Raw genomic sequence first — 16,754 nt, 5'->3', positions numbered from 1 at the left:
TATCGCTCAGGTTTTTAATTTTTTTGAATCCTTCGCTTGCTCGGTCATCAAAATTGAGCCCGCGGTTAAAAGGCAACTTTGCACTCTTGTATAACAAAAAACTACCTATATAAATTAATTAAGTGGCAAGATTTTTTTTTTACCACGAAACAGTGGAGTCAGCGTTTTTCATTATCCTGATCAAAGCAAACGTTGAATATTCCGTTACAAGTAAAAAACTGTGCTATACACAGTCACATCACAGTGCTATATTACACGTCGCCCTGTCGACGGGCATTCACGCTGCAGCAAGGAAAAATAAGAACTCTCAGGGATACTATCGTATCGTGAAACAAATACATATTATCATGGTGTCTGTGTATCTAGGAGAATTTCACCCGGTCCGATTTTTTGCGAATAGCTTTCCGACGTTGCGGAGTTCCACCTATGCGGTATAATGAGAGATTAAAGAAGTGGGAGTTTTATAGTTAGAATCTTAAACAGACGACGTAAAACCGCGGGTGTTGCGAAATAAAAGTCGAGGGTGGAGAGAATATACGAGATTTAATTAGGGAGCCACTAGAGATGCCGTAGACCCTGGCGCTGCAGGTGCAGGCGCGGCTACAGGCGCTGCAGGTGCGGGTGCGGCGGCGGGTGCGGCTGCAGCGCGTGCTCGAGGTCGCGGCGGCGCTGCGCCACTCGCGCCGTGAGGTAGCGCGCCACGCCCTCGCCGGCCCACGCCTGCGCGTAGAACGCGCCCAGCCGCTCCTCCTCCGCGCCGCCCGCGCCCGCGCCGCCCATGCTCTGCGGGCACAACGCGCGTGAGTCGGGGCCCGCCCGCTCGGGGCCCGCCGGCTCGAGGCCGCCGCCCGCACTCACCTTCAGGTCACGCGACTGCGACACCAGCCACTTCTGGATGAACTGCTGCGGGTCCATGCTGAAGCTCAGGAAGAACTCGCGATTCGTCTTCAACTGGTTGATGGTGTCCACCTGCAACGTGACGGACGGTCGATGAGCGATCGGGGTCGGGCTGCGACGTACGCGTGCTACGGCAACGACGAACGCGTACTTACCGTCTCGTGGATCTTCGAGTCGAGCCCCTGGATCTCCTGCTGGTTGGCCGTGCTCAACAGGAAGTTGTTCATTTGCGACTTGAGCGTATCGTCAACCTGGAACAGAGGCGGGCGGCTGTAGCGGGCGGCGCGGACAGTGCGGGGGTGGGGTGGGACGGACTCACCTCGACGTCGATGTCGTAGCAGGCGGTCTGCTTGGTGTCGTGCGGCGGCTCGACGGCGATGACGTGGTTGATGACGATGGGGTCGGGCGGGTGCAGCAACGCCCCCAGGCGGCCCGGCACCTCGGCCAGCTTCATGCGGGCGGCGCCGAAGATCTGCTCGAGGTACTTGTCGCAGGCGACGTACTCGCGCTCGTGCGGGTCCTGCAGGCGATGCGTCTTGACGTACTGCCACAGCGCGTTGACGATGACGGGCCGCGTCTGCGTGTGCACTCCCAGCAGCCGCGCCAGGCGCTGGTCCAGCTTGAACTGCAGCGGCTGGTAGTCCAGCAGCAGCAGGATGGTGCAGCGCACGTTCTTGTACCCCGGCCGCTTCACCTGGAAGCCGTCCGTCTCCTGCGTGGTCAGCGTGCGGTGCCACTCCACCAGGTGGTTGTCAGGCCCGTACAGCTCCTTGTCTAGCTCGATCACCAGCGACTTGAAGAACGACGAGAACTTGCGCTTCACCTGCAACACCTCAAGCCACTAAGCTTTATACGCTACCCTCACGTTGCCATCACACTGTCATATAATCACAAGCTTCAAATCGAAATATTGTTATTAGGTACATAAAAGAGCTAAACAAAAGAGATGTAAACATGGTATGTATTACTTTATTGGGATCGTTCTTGGTATCGTCGAGCAGCCGGCCCTCGACGCGCAGCTCCCACGACGGCACGGCGTTGTCGCCCTGACCTGTACGCAAACCCTCACTTTAAATCAAATCAAATCAAATCAAAACGTTTATTCGCGTTCGTGATGCACACACAAAAACGAATATATATAAAAGCTCACAAAAATAAAACAGGAATGAGAACGAAAAAAAAAAAAAAACTAACTTCATATCCCTTCTAATTCATCAACATACACTGATTATATTTATATTGATAGCATCATCACACTTTGTGTTGGGAGAAATATTATACATAAATAAACAGATAGTAATAATATGTACCCGGGTAGAAGGTATTAGAAATGAATATTCGGAGTTTCCTCTTCTGCTTCATGGGTCGCTTGAGCGCCTCCTGTATGTCGAGGCGCTTGCGCATGATGGTGGCGTCCAGCTTACGCTCGAAGGCGAGCAGGTCCATGTAGGCCTGTGACTCCGGCACCAGGTCGCGCACCTTCTGCGGCAGGATCTTGTCCGCCAGCCGCTTCTTGCGCTTGGGGGCCGCGCCCGGCGCCGCGCCGCCGTACGCGTCGGCGCTGTACAGCGGCTTGTGCGGCGGCCGCGCGTCGGGCGGGCGCTTGGCGGGCGCGGGCGCGGGCGCGGGGCGCGGCGCGGGCGCGGGGCCGCCGCCGTACGCCGCGCCGCCCGCCGCGCGCCCGCCGCCCGCCCCCGCGCCCGCCGGCGGCGGCGTGAACCCGCTGCGAGCCTGCCGACGCAACCACACCCATCACTCACCTAACCTACGACCTTCATTTTCCAATTGTTTCATTTTGGAAAATCATACATTATAGGGTCGCACACCATGGCGTCCGTAAATTTAAAACGATCGAGAAATCAAAATATGTCGTATTATATCAACAACCTAACTTATTGTTCAAATAGTTACCGTTAAGAAACATTATGTTGCCCATGTTGGCTTTTAGTCAGTAAGAGTCAGACAATCCCTTAACCATTAGTAGTCATTTCAGGATTTCCAACCAAGAAAAAAGAAAAACTCATATATCTCACATTTATATTTGGTATGACACACACAATATGTATAAAATGAAGTTGTGGTGGCCTAGTGGGCAAAGAACCAACCTTGTGTAATAGGGCGTGGGTTCGATTCCAGGTCAGGCAAGTACCAATGCAACTTTTCTAAGTTTGTATGTACTTTCTAAGTATGTATATATTAGACACCAATGACTGTGTCTCGGATGACATGTTAAACTGTACGTCCCGGCTGTCATTGAACATCCTTCGCAGTCGTTACGGGTAGTCAGAAGTCAGTAAGTCTGACACCAGTCTAACCAAGAGGTATCGGGTTGCCCGGGTACCTGGGTTGAGGAGGTCAGATAGGCAGTCGCTTCTTGTAAAGCACTGGTACACAGCTGAATCCGATTAGACTGGAAGCCGACCCCAACATAGTTTGGAAAGAGGCTCGGAGGATGATGAATGCACACGATATGTATAGAGAAATCTTAATTATTTGCAAACATAGATTTTAATTAAATGCAGCTAAACTTGGCCAACAACAATTTTTTATTGATGTACCTTATTGACATCCATCGCAAAAGTGGCCTCGATATATAGCTTTTAACTTCATGCATATCAAGCAAAATTTTTCATAAAACTACATACATTCCTGTCTTCCTGTCTGACCTGTTGTCAGGCTTCCTTGAGTATCCATTACAATTGTCATTTGATTCATAGTTCTATGTTATTTATAGGCTTGTCCAGGGATGGGAAGAAGGTCCCCGGGACTTTACACTATATTATCATCTACTTTCAACACTTTTATGTAACACACTATAGGTATATTCTGTGAATATTTCAGGAGTCTATCATTTGCTGCTGTGTAAAATGGTGTTTGTTGCTTTCCATGCAACATCAGTTTATGCCCCTTTAAATGTTTATTTTATTTTGGTTTAGGTATTGTTAAGTGGAAATACAGACATTTCATATCATGTATTTGCACTGTCAAAATATCAAATGCCTAACTATGATGGTTGATGAGACAGATAGGTACAGCCAGAGAACAATAAATCCATTCCAACCCTTCAATCCCTTTTTATGTTTTTATATCCAAGGGTCACTATTTGCAGAGCTCTGCCTTAGATCTTTGCTAAATTGAAAAATTGATGTTACGATTGTTTCAGAAATTTATTACAAATGTTCTTTAATCATGTATTTCTTGGAAGAAAAAAGATGCTTATTGTAACAAGCTAGATATGACGCCATGGCACTGACGGCGCCGAAGTGATTACAGTAGGTACGAGGGATAAGTTGACATCTTACAGGGAAGTTGGGTCCTGGGTAAGGCCTGGGCGGCATCGGAGACCCCTGCGGCTGTGCGGGCCCCGGGTAGCGTTGTTGCGGTTGCATGGCGCCTGGCGGCGGAGCGGGAGTCGGTCCGCTGCCGGGGAAACGCTGAGCCATGTTTGTCACTGATTATATATTATACTTAACGTCTAGTTTACTCTCATATTTCTTAACGCATAGAAGTATTAATTAGTTATAAAAAAACATTATAATGAAAACAAATTACACGATACGTTACTGTCAATAACAACTAATGTCACATAGACGTTAGCTTCTCTACTGTCCACAGAACATATATACCCTAAAGGGAAGAATAACGACTCCGTACAAATTTTATGAGGAAATTTTTCCTTACCGGCCGGCGCCATCTATATTCCGCCCACGAAAACTAGAGAGTAGAAGCTAGGGCGGGAGTTTCAAACTACAGTATATTCTATAGGTCATTTTTATTGCATTTTATGCACAAGTACAGGGGCCCGATTCTCCTAAGTTAATAATGTTAAAATCGAATAGAAATTGAATCGCAATATGATCGCAGTAGCAGTTTTAACCATATCGGGCATTCTGCTACTAATATAAGACCAATCGTATTCCAACGACATTCGATTGGTTTGCGATTGGTCTGCTATTTTGGTGATTTTGGTCTATACGGTAGTTTGCTCTACAATCATATTGCAATCGTAAATCATTTGCAGACAAAATGATTCATTATTGAATGACAGAAAAGGATAAAAACGTTTATTTCAAAGAAAAAATAGCGGAATGCCACATATGCTTCAATCGTAATTGAGTCGGGATTGAATCTCAGTCGAATGTGAATCGACTCGACTGAATCGTAAAATTAGGAGAATCGGGCCCCAGTGCGTTCGTCGATTATGGCTGAGCAAGATTATCACATTTTGCTCAGCAATAATCGACATGAAACACAGTGTACTTGTGCATAAATTGCTAATATTTATCTTTATAGAGCAGTGCAGCAGTGTAATAAAAGGAAGATTACAGTACAAGAGTTTTTTATTTAGCATGTTAATAATTATAATTTATTTCCAGAAATAGGGTACAAAAGGTGTTCATAAATCACAAGTATGTGCACCTATGTAATGAATTTTAAAATACATGAATTTAATCAATTTAGGTAGGTATTTCAGACATTTTCGTCCAAAATAACAAGTATGGATGGGCCTATTGCATACAATTTCAACATCAAAACATAAACAAACAAAAATTCTAGTTAGTTTTAAAGTGTTACTATTATAAAAAACAAGACTATGTTATTATACAATAAAGAATACTATCGATTTGTTTAACAAACAACAAGTTTACAGACATGGTTTAAATTATTCTATCATATTGTGTAATAAACGTTGGTGTTATTTCTTCTTTATTATAGAAATGATTAGGAAGAGAAAGACACTAGACCAATTATATTTTGATATTTACAAACATTTACTACACAACAAAAGCTATATATCAATGTATTTCGTTCCGGGCTGAAACAAATTTTTGAAAAACGATCTTGCCAAGTTTTGATTGATCTGGCACATTAGAAGTTGTTGTATCCTGTAAATTGAAAGTTGATTATTTTAAATAAATTTAAAGATAACTCTTTAAATTTATTAGTCATAGATGAGGTAAATGTAAAAAAACATATATACAGTGTTATGGAAAAAACCAACAACCTCTTAAGAGGTCATTGTACTCATCATATATTTAATTTTTTAAATTTATATCTTGCAATTGGTTGGATAACCATTAGCAGATTTTTTGTGGGAATTCATTTATGCGAAAGTTCATTCTTCCAGTAAAGAATCTGCCTTCATATATAATTCTTACTCTGCTCTACTCAAATTCCCAATTTGGTGGCGCATAGAGCCCATGTACCTCCATAATCTTTGGGTCCAGGCCTTGTCTATGTCATTCAGAAATAGCTTTGCATAGTACAATGAACACTGAACATAATGTCTGTATTTCTGTGCTATATAAGACAGGTGTTTTAAATACACTTTCAAAATGATAATGGTACTAACCTTTTGGCATTGAACATCAGGTACAGCTGTTCTGAACAACTTCTTCTCATTAAAGCATGTGCTTTTGAAATGTTTGCTGCATAGCATCTTATGTTGTTTATGGAGTGCGTCCTGGAATTTTGGTGAAGACCAGGCTTCGTTTGGGAAGCAATACTTTGCCCATAATTCACAACTGAAAATTAAAAATATCAAAATTACACACTCATCATCAGCCTTCTAATGTTCCCACTGCTGGGACACAGCCTCCTCTCTAGGAGAGGGCTTGGGCCATAATCCACCCCGCGGGCCCAGTGCGGATTGGTGGATGTCACACGTCTTCGAATTTTTTTTTGGTTCTAGGACATGCTGGTTTCCTCACGATGTTTTCCTTCACCGTTTTGAGAGCAGTAGTGACGAAATAAATTACACAAAGTTATGCGCCAGATCGGGTTTGAACCCGCGACCTACCACTCGTAAGTTGGGGCAGTTACCACTCGGCCACCACTGCTCTCAAATTACACACTATTTTAATCATTTTCCGAGTTAAGATATTATTATATCATGTCAGTGGGTAGTCTTCGCTTTGATTGAAAGAGATGTTATATTAGATACGGGAATGGTGTAAGCAAGAAAACTTTTTATAGTAAGTACCTAATGATTTTTGGCAAGGAAAGTTGGGACTTAAGTATATAGGTATATATGTTACGTGAGTTTGTGGTAGTTAGAAGCGGAATTAACAATAAATGTGGTATTCTATGTCGTCTAAGACGAATAGCATGGAGTGTACATACCGCAGAGCATTTTTAGTGCCAGGCTTTGGAAACCGATGCAAAGTGATGCTGGGATCTTTAGAAGGTGAAGATCCACACAAGCAGCAGATTCTTGTGTTTTCTTTTTGTGAACTCATCGCGAATTAAACACAAAACAAAATCAAACAAGTCACTGTCTCAACACCGAGTCTATATCTCACAAATACACACTTAATTTCACCAAAACACAGCAACGGAGGAGCAAGCTCGACTCAACGTTATCAATGTATGTAGAATTAAATGGAAGTAGTTTATTTATTACAAATAAACATTAGTACAAGATAAAATGGTGCGCAACCGGCCGCAGACATTTTTCTTGTGACGTCAACAATGTCAAAACCAATATGGCGTCCGGACATTAGTGTTGCCACACATAATCCCCCATATATATTTTCTAATAAGTAATATTAAATTTTATATCTAATATTTCTCAACTAAGTATATTTTTTGGCATTAGAATAATAGCTAAAAGTATCTTCAAGGGTAATTTACTTTAAAAATCAATTTATACGCTCATTATTAGGGAGAATACGAAATTGTATTTTTGGTGGCAACATTATATATTTATCTCTTTTACTCTGATGTCGTTGACTCTCTCTTGTTTTCAAGCCCACCTTAATGCAATTCGTAGAACAAACTTGACAGACCCTGCTACTGTCTATGGTTGTAAACAACCATGAACCATTCGAGATCATGAACCACCACAGATGATTAAAATCCATACTTCTGTACAATTATACTTTTTTGTTTCTTTTTGTTTATACCCTAAAGGCTCCAAAAGTATTGTCTTGAGTAATTCATGTGTCAAATATTCCTATTTATGCGATATTTATGTGGTTTCTTTGATTTCCATTGATAAACTTTTTTTTAAATTCTTTTGCTAGTGATGACTAGATGGCGCTGACCTAGGTACCGAATGCAAGGAACGTCATAGTCATATCTCATCAACGTCATATAAATTCAGGTCGTATTTAAATACGACAGGTTTCGTTATTAATAACGAAACCTGTTTGTCAGAATTGTCAGTAATTCGTTCCAGAAATCTGAATCCCTTGGGTCTCGACCATAGACGTAATTTACAAACAAGATTGAGGACTATCAAAATATATATTTACGAAAATGAACTCTATATCAACGCAATAAGGTACTAAATTGGTTGCATAATACACAGAGGCAAATCTGAGCCGAGAGGGATGGAAATAACGGAGGCCGCTCATCTCGCTCTTTACACCTTGCCAGCAAATAACCCTGAGATATACCCCTTGCCACACTGGTTCTTTTTTTTTTCATTGTATACTTTGTGTTATTTTTCAATGACTGTATGTGTGGCTAAATAAATGTTTTAAATGGTTTAAATAAAAATATTTTTTTAAAATTCTTGAAAAGAAAACCTCCCATGCAGATTTGAGGACAAAAATGGTTTTCAAAATCTCTCGGGATATTCGGATAATAATCTGGCTGACCTCTTTGGCTACCCAGAAAAACAATTGAATGACTTATATTTTTATCTTAATTGTAAGTCAACAAATTAATAACCATCGCATTAATTTATTCGCATTTATTCTTAAAACATAAAGAACATGTATTTTTTTACAAGCTTTGATTTAACTTGCAATGTATGTACCTATGTTTGTGTGTTCGGGTGGAATTTTATTATAACTCAATTTTTATAAGCTTTGATTTAACTTGCAATGTATCTATGTTTGTGTGTCTCAATTTTAAGGCACTTGCCCTCAACCGATTGAGCTGAAATTTAAGTTTGGATGACAATGCATGTTAAGCTTTGTGACGTCATCCTAAATCCAACATGGCTGAATATACAAGATGGTGGACTAGTTGTTGTTAAGATACCTATACAATATGGGTATCAAATGAAACTGATTGACAAGTAGAACACAGTGCACTTTACAAAATAAAAATTCAAGATGGCCGCCACTACAAAATGGGGAATAACCTATTTTTTTTCAATCTAACCCAATGACCAATGAATGATGAATGATGAGACATAGAATACAAACGAGAAGAGCTTGTCGCGAGATATAGTACCTACTCGTATTTACTTTCTTAGTTTAAAATTACGACGAGTACGACAAGCTTTTAAAACATAATAAATTGTGTCAAATATGTTAAAGAACAATGTCAGGTTTCGGCCCACCCAATCAACTTTTAAAACTGAATTCTCACGTACACAAAGTTCTTTACTACAACAATTTACATATAAAATACTAACTTCTTAGGGTGCGTCCACATCTGGCGAATGCGCCGCGAATGCGCAGCACGCGAGCCGATCGCGAGCTGTCCGCGAGCTGCGCGCGTGCAGTCACTGCAATAGTTCGGTGCGCCTCTTTAGCGCAACTCACGCAAGGCTCGTATAGAGCGCGCGAGCGGCGCGCGATCTGCGCGCAATCAGTTCTCGCCCTTACAGTTCCGTATATTGGCTCAGTACTATCGAAGATGTCAGACGTCGCGCGCCGCCTGCGCGCCGCTCGCGTGCGGCGCTTAGGTCGCGCGCGAGCTGCGCGCGGGCGGCGCAGAAGCGGCGCACGAACAAAAATGCACGCGCGCAGCTCGCGGACAGCTCGCGATCGGCTCGCGTGCTGCGCATTCGCGGCGCATTCGCCAGATGTGGACGCACCCTTATAAAATAGTTAATTGTTATCTAGAACTTTTCCAAAAAAAAAATATCATGTTAATAAGTAATTATTTTGTTTATCGAGTTCAGGTTTTTCGTTTGAATAATTTGGTTTTGAGAAGTTCAATGCAAAAGTGGAAAACATAGAAAAGCTTCTGACATTAAACTACACAAAAAACTGTAACAATTTTCACTGTACACGAAATATTTTTATTCAGCCTAAGTTACTATGGACGTCTGACATTGTTCTTTGTAATGTTACAAGTTGACAGTAAAGTTATAGTCAAAGTGTATTTTTTTCTTTTTAGCGCATTTAAATAAAAGCTTTTTACCTTAATTTTTTTTCTTGTGGTAACCCTGAATATGCTTGGCGCGTATTTAGCATTTAACATTTTGTTTTCTTAGTAAAATGGTGAAAAAGTGTTGCGTTTATACTTGCAAATATAAATCCTATGGTGGTTGCAACATGTCGTTCCACAGGTAAGCTAACATTTTAGTAAATCAAACAAATACCCTAGATGTCATTGCCCATGAATTCTTGTAATGAGTCAAAATATGTGTGATCAATTCTAAAACTGTTGTACTTTTGTTATAGCTTCCCAAAAAATGAAGAAAGACGACATAAATGGTTCAGCAGTCTATAGCCATGTGAAGCAAAAAATTACTAAAAATTCAGTCGTATGCAGTCTTCACTTCGAATCTTCCTGATTTTATAGTGCTAGGTACATACTTCTCGCCAATTATTGAAAGCCGACGCTATACCAACGATTTCTCCTCTTGTAACAACCTGTGGCCAACCAAGTGCATGCATATATCTTTCTTAGCTCCTTCAACATAGAACTGATTTCAGTAGCGGTTCGCCCCGGGCACCACATCTAAAGGGTAGTACCATCTCGTTCGGCACGTATCTGCACGACCAGGATAGCGCGGGCAGAAGGGACAAGTCACGGAAGGTGTCACTCTAATCTGCGAAACCTAGGTTCACTACCAGTCGCTGCGCAATATTCAAATCGCGCGAGACATCGAGGCCGGACTAAGGGGTCGACTGTCACCCCTTTAAAGAAGAAAAAATGCGCTCGCTTCGCTCGCGATTTTCGTCTTTGTTCCTAATTTATTCTGCGCTTACTTTATGGTGATTTTTTATAAGCTGTTCAGTTTAATAAATTCGCGCTCGCTACGCTCGTGGCTCCTTCGATTTACAGTGGCGTTTTTAAGTCACAGTCAAAAACGTTTATTGAAAGTAGGCTAGTTTTAGTACTTTTTCACGTCAAAATTACAAAAGTATTATAGCATCCCCAAAACGCCCCCTTTAAAGCACTTCCTAGTGGAAAGGAGGCTGGAGAGAAGAAGCGGTAAAGAACAAACTTCCCAGCAACACAGATGCCTATTACAATTTACTTATAATATTGTTTTATCAGTTGTTTAGGTACTTTTGCATACCAAAATCCTGGTATACCCTCTAATATGTCCTATAAAGGTCACTGCGCTAGTGATCCTACAAAAATCTGTAATATGTTTTCCGATTTCTTTTATTCGGTCTATGAGGAATCGACTTTTGATTCAAATAGTTGGTTACCGACGAATGCCTATAACGATGACTGTACTTTATTGAGCAGTATATCATTCAGCCTTGATAAAGTTTTAAAGGCCCTACAATCACTGGACACCACCAAGGGCCCCGGACCTGACGGGATATCGGCATATTACCTCAAAATGACCTCAGATGGTATTATGTGTACCCCTTCATATCATATTTAATAAATGTATATCGGAGGGCACATTTCCAGAGATATGGAAATAACACCTGTTCATAAATCAGGTTCCAAAAGCGACATTGAAAACTACCGTCCTATCTCTATTTTGCCTGCCTTATCGAAGCTTTTTGAAAGGCTTGTCCATAACGAAATTAGTCCAATATTAAATAATGTAATAATAAAACAACAGCACGGATTTGTTAAAAAAAGGTCCACTATAACAAATCTATTGACCTTCACTGATTTCCTGTTCAACAGTATGGACAAACAAATACAAGTTGATGCTGTCTACACAGATTTTCGGAAAGCTTTCGATAAGGTAGATCATGAACTTCTTTTGACAAAGATAGCCTACAATGGAATACGAGGTGACTTGCTTCGCTGGTTCGCATCCTATGTCTCAAACAGAACTCAAAAAGTAGTTATAAAAGGTCATGAGTCGACGTCCATTAGGGTTACCTCCGGAGTGCCCCAGGGATCTATACTGGGTCCCCTCTTGTTCATCTTATTTATTAACGACATAGACGATTGTTTTAAAAATTCTAAATTCCTTCTTTATGCTGATGATCTGAAAATCTTCAAAAAAATACAGAGTATTGATGACTGCCATAAGTTTCAGGAAGATTTAAACAGATTCTCTATGTACTGCCTAAGAAACAAGATCCAACTCAGTTTTTTAAAATGTTTGGCAGTCACATTCACCAAAAAGAAAAATGTATTTCAGACGACATATGGACGTAGTTATGCAGAAACGTTCCAACCCACTGTACGCGTAAATGCTTATATCTCAAATTAAACTTGAATTTGAGATATAAGCATTTACGCGTTTCAGTTGTATTCTTTTTTATTCTAAGTAGTAAAGGTACTAGAGGTTTTATTGTTAAATTATATTGAGTTTAGATAACCATATGCTAAATTTTAGGCTGTTCAATCACAATAACTCGATTTCGGGTGACTTGTGGGTTGGAACGTTTCTGCATAACTACGTCCATATAACCTAGACAATGTGCCACTACAAAAGGTAACTTCGGTTAGGGATCTTGGAGTACTACTAGATAGCAAGCTACATCTTGATCAACACATCAATAAAATTATAAGTAACGCATTTCGAATGTTCGGATTTGTTATGAGGTGTATGATTCATTTTAAACGCTGTAATACTTATATTCACTTGTTTAAATCACTCGTAAGATCACAGTTAGAGTATGGTGTACAGATATGGAACCCTTATTACAAAATATATATTGAAAATCTTGAAGCTGTACAATACAAATTTCTTAAAGCTACTCATTATCGGTGCTACCGCAAAATTATGTCCTATGAAAATTTATTAGATTTCTATAAACTTCCTACCCTACAGGCAAGACGTACGTTTCTAGAAACAATGCTACTATATGATTTGTGTAACAACAAGTATGATTGCTCAGATATAACTAATCAGTTATGTTATATAGTTCCCCGTACCGTCAATAGGCGCGGGGTGCGCGCTCGTCCACTGTTTGCTGTTTCTTCCAGCCGTACCAACGCTGGACAGCGCGCGCCTCTGTGTCGCATGGTAAAAAATTATAATACTTTGTCCTCGGATCTGGATTTAGACCTTTTAAAAAGATAGTGTCAATCATTGCTTTAGATATACATATATAAATTTTTTCTTTTTATGTTTTACTTCGCTTCACTTGTTTAAAATTGTCTGTTTCTCATAGTCTGTAAATTTAGTTTTAACTACTCGTGCATGATGTACATTACTATTTGTTTCAGCTGTGGATAACGTCGTGAGTTGCACACTGATGTATACTACTTAACCATTTTGTTAGATTTTTAATAAGTGTGTAATTGTTTGTTTTCCCTAATAAATAAAATAAAATAAAACTCAAAAAATTTCGCTCTGCATTTCGTTTTTGAACTTGTTAACTTTTTGTGTCACAAAATCTAAAATTTTCAAAAAATCATCAAAGATCGCGTTTTTAGCATTATATCATTAGTCCGTGATTTGATTTTGTCGTTTTTTTGGGGGTGCTGAATAGGTAGTCGCCCCGGGTGCCACCCGATGCTACGCCGCCACTGCTGACTTTTACAAAGAAGAGCGAGTGTCTGCTGTTCAAGGCAGGCACTAAAAGCTATGATGTACACTTGTATACACCTATTACACTTGTAGGGACTGCTTTAGAGTGGGTCACTTCTTTTAAATATCTGGGGCACTGGGTCACTGCTACGCAGACTGATAATAATGACATTAAAAGGAAACGTAGGGCGCTGTCAGTCAGGAGCAATATGTTGATCCATAGGTTTGCAAAGTGCTCAAAGGGTGTCAAGAATACTCTGTTCAGAGCGTACTGCCAATCTCTCTACAATTGCAGCCTATGGGTCGACTATACGCAGTGGGCCTATAGCGCCTTACGAATCCAATTCAATAACGCATACAGGGCACTATTGAGATTGCCGTGACACTGCAGTGCATCAGGGATGTTTGCGGAGGCGCGTATTGATGACTTTCACGCTATAATCCGAAAGAGAATCGCATTCCTGAAGTGTCGGGTGCGGGGCAGCGCTAACAGTCTTTTGAGGACTGTGGCAGATCGGACTGATGGCCTCATATTAAAACACTGGACAAAGACGCAAGTGTTGTCTACAAACCGTGCCCAGAAGTAGTGTTGAGTTGTGTGGGTCGTTTTAATTATATGTATTTGTATTTTGTGTATTTGTCATGACTTGATTATATACAATTTTTAATTAATGTGTTGCCTAAATGTATGTATTTATGTACTAATACTAGATTATAAGCTGTTTATGTCTTTACTAACAATAATGTATTGTTTTATCTGAATAAAAATTGATTATTATTACTAGCTGTTGCCCGCGACTTCGTCTGCGTGGACAATATAGAATGCGGAGCTAGAGGATTACTACTTAGCAGCCGCACAGGTTGACCAATAAATGTTGTGTTGTGGATGCTAATAGTGTGTTGTGGATGGATAGCCAAGGATGTCTTGATTTAATTTGTACCTACATGTACCGTGAATCTGCAGTGAAGGTGGAGAAAAGGATTACCAAGTTCCCAAAGTCATTTGCAACACGTTGCATGGCATCCTGGAGATAAATGTAGTAATCAGCCATCAGTTTGATTTGATCATAATAGAATAAGGTTTTCTGTCAGCGACAATGTAACGTCTGGCCTCGCAGTAGATGCAGCGTGAGGGTGCGTCAGACTCATACCTACCGAATAAAATCCACCATGTTCCTTCTTAAGCCCTTTACTTGTGCCCCGATAACTCTTTCGAACAATCTAGCAGCCCCTGCAGGCTTTGGCCCACTGGGGTTTGTTGACTCTCCTTAAGGGGCGCGTGGAACAACGCGCGTCGCTGACATGGGCCTGTTGTCTCCTAGGAGACGGAAGAAGGATGAGCCACCCGAACTCACCGCCCACAGACTGCGGTGGCCGGGAGTCGACTCTCGACACCCGGCTGCCGAGGTGTCTTCCACGTTCACAATAGCAGTTATGATGAGAAGTGCGAATTTTCAGTCAGTCTGCTGCCTCCTACTCCAGCATGATTGCTGCGCAGAAGGAGGCAACGGCGGACAGCACATTTAGCGAAAACATGTTTGATGGCAATTCTGCCTTTGTAACTGAATGATATCGAACGTGATTATCTAAAAGGCGTTTTTTAGACTCAGCTCGGGTCTGGCAGGTCAGAAGTCGAAAGAAAGTATAATGTGTCTCTGGTATGAGACGAAGATAGGCGAAAAAGCTGCTTACGTGCGTATGGTATGGTATATGGTATATACGTATACTCGAGAAGCTCCCATTTCTTTTAATCTGCACTTTGTGTCTGGGCTTGTTTCTCAAGGTACAGGAGCCTTACCTCACGCTTTGCAGCCCTTGCGAGAGATTGATCTTTCTCCTTTCTTCTACGATCCTTAAGCGTTGCATGTTTTACACCATACTAAAATTTATTTGAGTTCTACTCAATAGTACTCTTCCAAAGTTAAAGTTGCTTTCAGGTAACCATATTGTTCGAAGGAGTTATCGCGACCCTGATACATAAAAGTCTTAAGAAGGAATACGATGGGTTTTAGTCAATTAGAGTCTGACACTTTCTCATGCTGCTAGCCCTCAGCGCGAGCGATCATTTTAGGATTTCTCATAAAAAATGCCACCACATTACTGGATGATAAGCTAATCTAATAAAACCCCAAATCAATTTGCTTATGAAAAAATGGTCAATTCCATCTATGACTTTACATGATAGTTAATTGTGCAATTAATGTAATCATTTTTGACGTTAATATTCTAAAAACTGTTTAGATGTCTCCGTTTTAAAGAAGACGGATCACAATCCATACAAAATTGCCCCATGTCCTATAACAATGTGACGTATCTCAAAAAATAAATAAAAATGTTTAAAAAAATATGGCATACTCTCTAATTTTTTTTTTACACCTTCATATGAAAAAAATGCTTTAAAAATTGTTCAGGCGCTGTTAGGAAAACATCGTTCATAGGACTATTTATGGACTATTTTATTAATTTTTTTTTTTTTGTTTGATAGGGTGGAGACCAGAGAAGGTCCAGGGAACTCGACAACAAAATATGTGAACTACCTCAGAAGTCAGTGGGAAAATAAATGTACTTACGTTTATTTTCCCACTGACTTCTAGGCCGATGCTCTTAAGAATAGTTTTTTTTTGCTTTTCAGTGTTTTTGGAAGTTGGTTTTATTTTATTGTAAAAAGTTTTTTTTTTGGATTTTCAGTGACAAGTACAGTTGTCACTATCCGCATAAGTGGAAAGTTCTCATCAATACGAATAATATAAGCCAAAACACGAGGTAGTTCACATATTCAGCTGTCGAGTTCCCTCGCCCTTCTCTGGTCTCCATCATCAAGTCAGCTTCAAACCTTCACTGTTGCAAAGGTCTATTCAATACAAATAATATAAGCCCAAACACGAAGTAGTTTACAAATTCGGTTGTCGAGTTCCCTCGACCTTCTTTCGTCTCCATCATCAGATCAGCTCCAAACCTTCGCTGTTGCATAGTGTTATAAGACATACGCCTTATAGTCAAGTTTTTATCATGCGCATGCCTACAATTTTCGAAAGTTGCCCTGGATTTCTCAGGGTTTCCATCATCAGATCCTGACCTGATACCACCTGTGAGATATACCCTATCAAACAAAAAAATAATTTAATAAAATAGTCCATAAATAGTCCTATGAACGATGTTTTCATAACAGCGCCTGAACAATTTTTAAAGCATTTTTTTCGTATGAAGGTGTAAAAAAAATAAATTAGAGAGTATGCCATATTTTTTTAAACATTTTTATCTTTTTTTT

General features: G+C 40.7%; 2 protein-coding genes across 6 annotated transcripts; both read right to left on the bottom strand.

Annotated features, from left to right (window-relative positions):
• Positions 1–524: 524 nt before the first annotated feature.
• On the bottom strand, positions 525–4,503 carry LOC124631341 (brahma-associated protein of 60 kDa). 5 transcript variants are annotated; one of them, XM_047165696.1, is made up of 8 exons: positions 4,200–4,503; positions 2,613–2,628; positions 2,208–2,516; positions 1,866–1,948; positions 1,217–1,729; positions 1,053–1,148; positions 859–969; positions 525–783 (listed from the first exon to the last, which is right to left on the bottom strand). In XM_047165696.1, the coding sequence occupies exons 1-8, from the start codon at positions 4,338–4,340 to the stop codon at positions 601–603; spliced, it is 1,452 nt and encodes a 483-aa protein (XP_047021652.1). In that variant the 5' UTR covers positions 4,341–4,503; the 3' UTR covers positions 525–600. The 5 variants fall into 5 exon arrangements, with proteins under 5 accessions (XP_047021652.1, XP_047021653.1, XP_047021654.1 ...); XM_047165697.1 differs by having other exon boundaries at positions 2,208–2,510; XM_047165698.1 differs by having other exon boundaries at positions 1,217–1,720; positions 2,208–2,512; positions 2,615–2,628.
• Positions 4,504–5,693: 1,190 nt separating this feature from the next.
• On the bottom strand, positions 5,694–7,648 carry LOC124630946. Its single transcript, XM_047164990.1, has 3 exons — positions 7,021–7,648; positions 6,251–6,422; positions 5,694–5,783 (listed from the first exon to the last, which is right to left on the bottom strand). Exons 1-3 carry the CDS (start codon positions 7,134–7,136, stop codon positions 5,694–5,696), a joined length of 378 nt encoding a protein of 125 aa, XP_047020946.1. The 5' UTR covers positions 7,137–7,648.
• Between the last annotated feature and the right edge of the window lie 9,106 nt (positions 7,649–16,754).

Source organism: Helicoverpa zea, chromosome 6 (assembly GCF_022581195.2).
Source record: "Helicoverpa zea isolate HzStark_Cry1AcR chromosome 6, ilHelZeax1.1, whole genome shotgun sequence".
Lineage (NCBI taxonomy): Eukaryota > Metazoa > Arthropoda > Insecta > Lepidoptera > Noctuidae > Helicoverpa > Helicoverpa zea.
This window is presented reverse-complemented; position numbering and strand designations above follow the sequence as displayed.

What these genes read in the sequence shown, in the direction of transcription:
- LOC124631341 (XM_047165694.1), bottom strand. Translation starts at nt 4,340, where the DNA reads ATGGCTCAGCGTTTCCCCGGCAGCGGACCGACTCCCGCTCCGCCGCCA. An exon ending in GCTACGACATCGACGTCGAG is followed by an intron (nt 1,149 to 1,216) that starts GTGAGTCCGTCC and finishes CCTCTGTTCCAG; the next exon opens with GTTGACGATACGCTCAAGTC. An exon ending in ACTCGAAGATCCACGAGACG is followed by an intron (nt 970 to 1,052) that starts GTAAGTACGCGT and finishes GTCACGTTGCAG; the next exon opens with GTGGACACCATCAACCAGTT.
- LOC124630946 (XM_047164990.1), bottom strand. Translation starts at nt 7,136, where the DNA reads ATGAGTTCACAAAAAGAAAACACAAGAATCTGCTGCTTGTGTGGATCT. An exon ending in GGCACTAAAAATGCTCTGCG is followed by an intron (nt 6,423 to 7,020) that starts GTATGTACACTC and finishes TTTAATTTTCAG; the next exon opens with TTGTGAATTATGGGCAAAGT. An exon ending in CTGATGTTCAATGCCAAAAG is followed by an intron (nt 5,784 to 6,250) that starts GTTAGTACCATT and finishes TTCAATTTACAG; the next exon opens with GATACAACAACTTCTAATGT.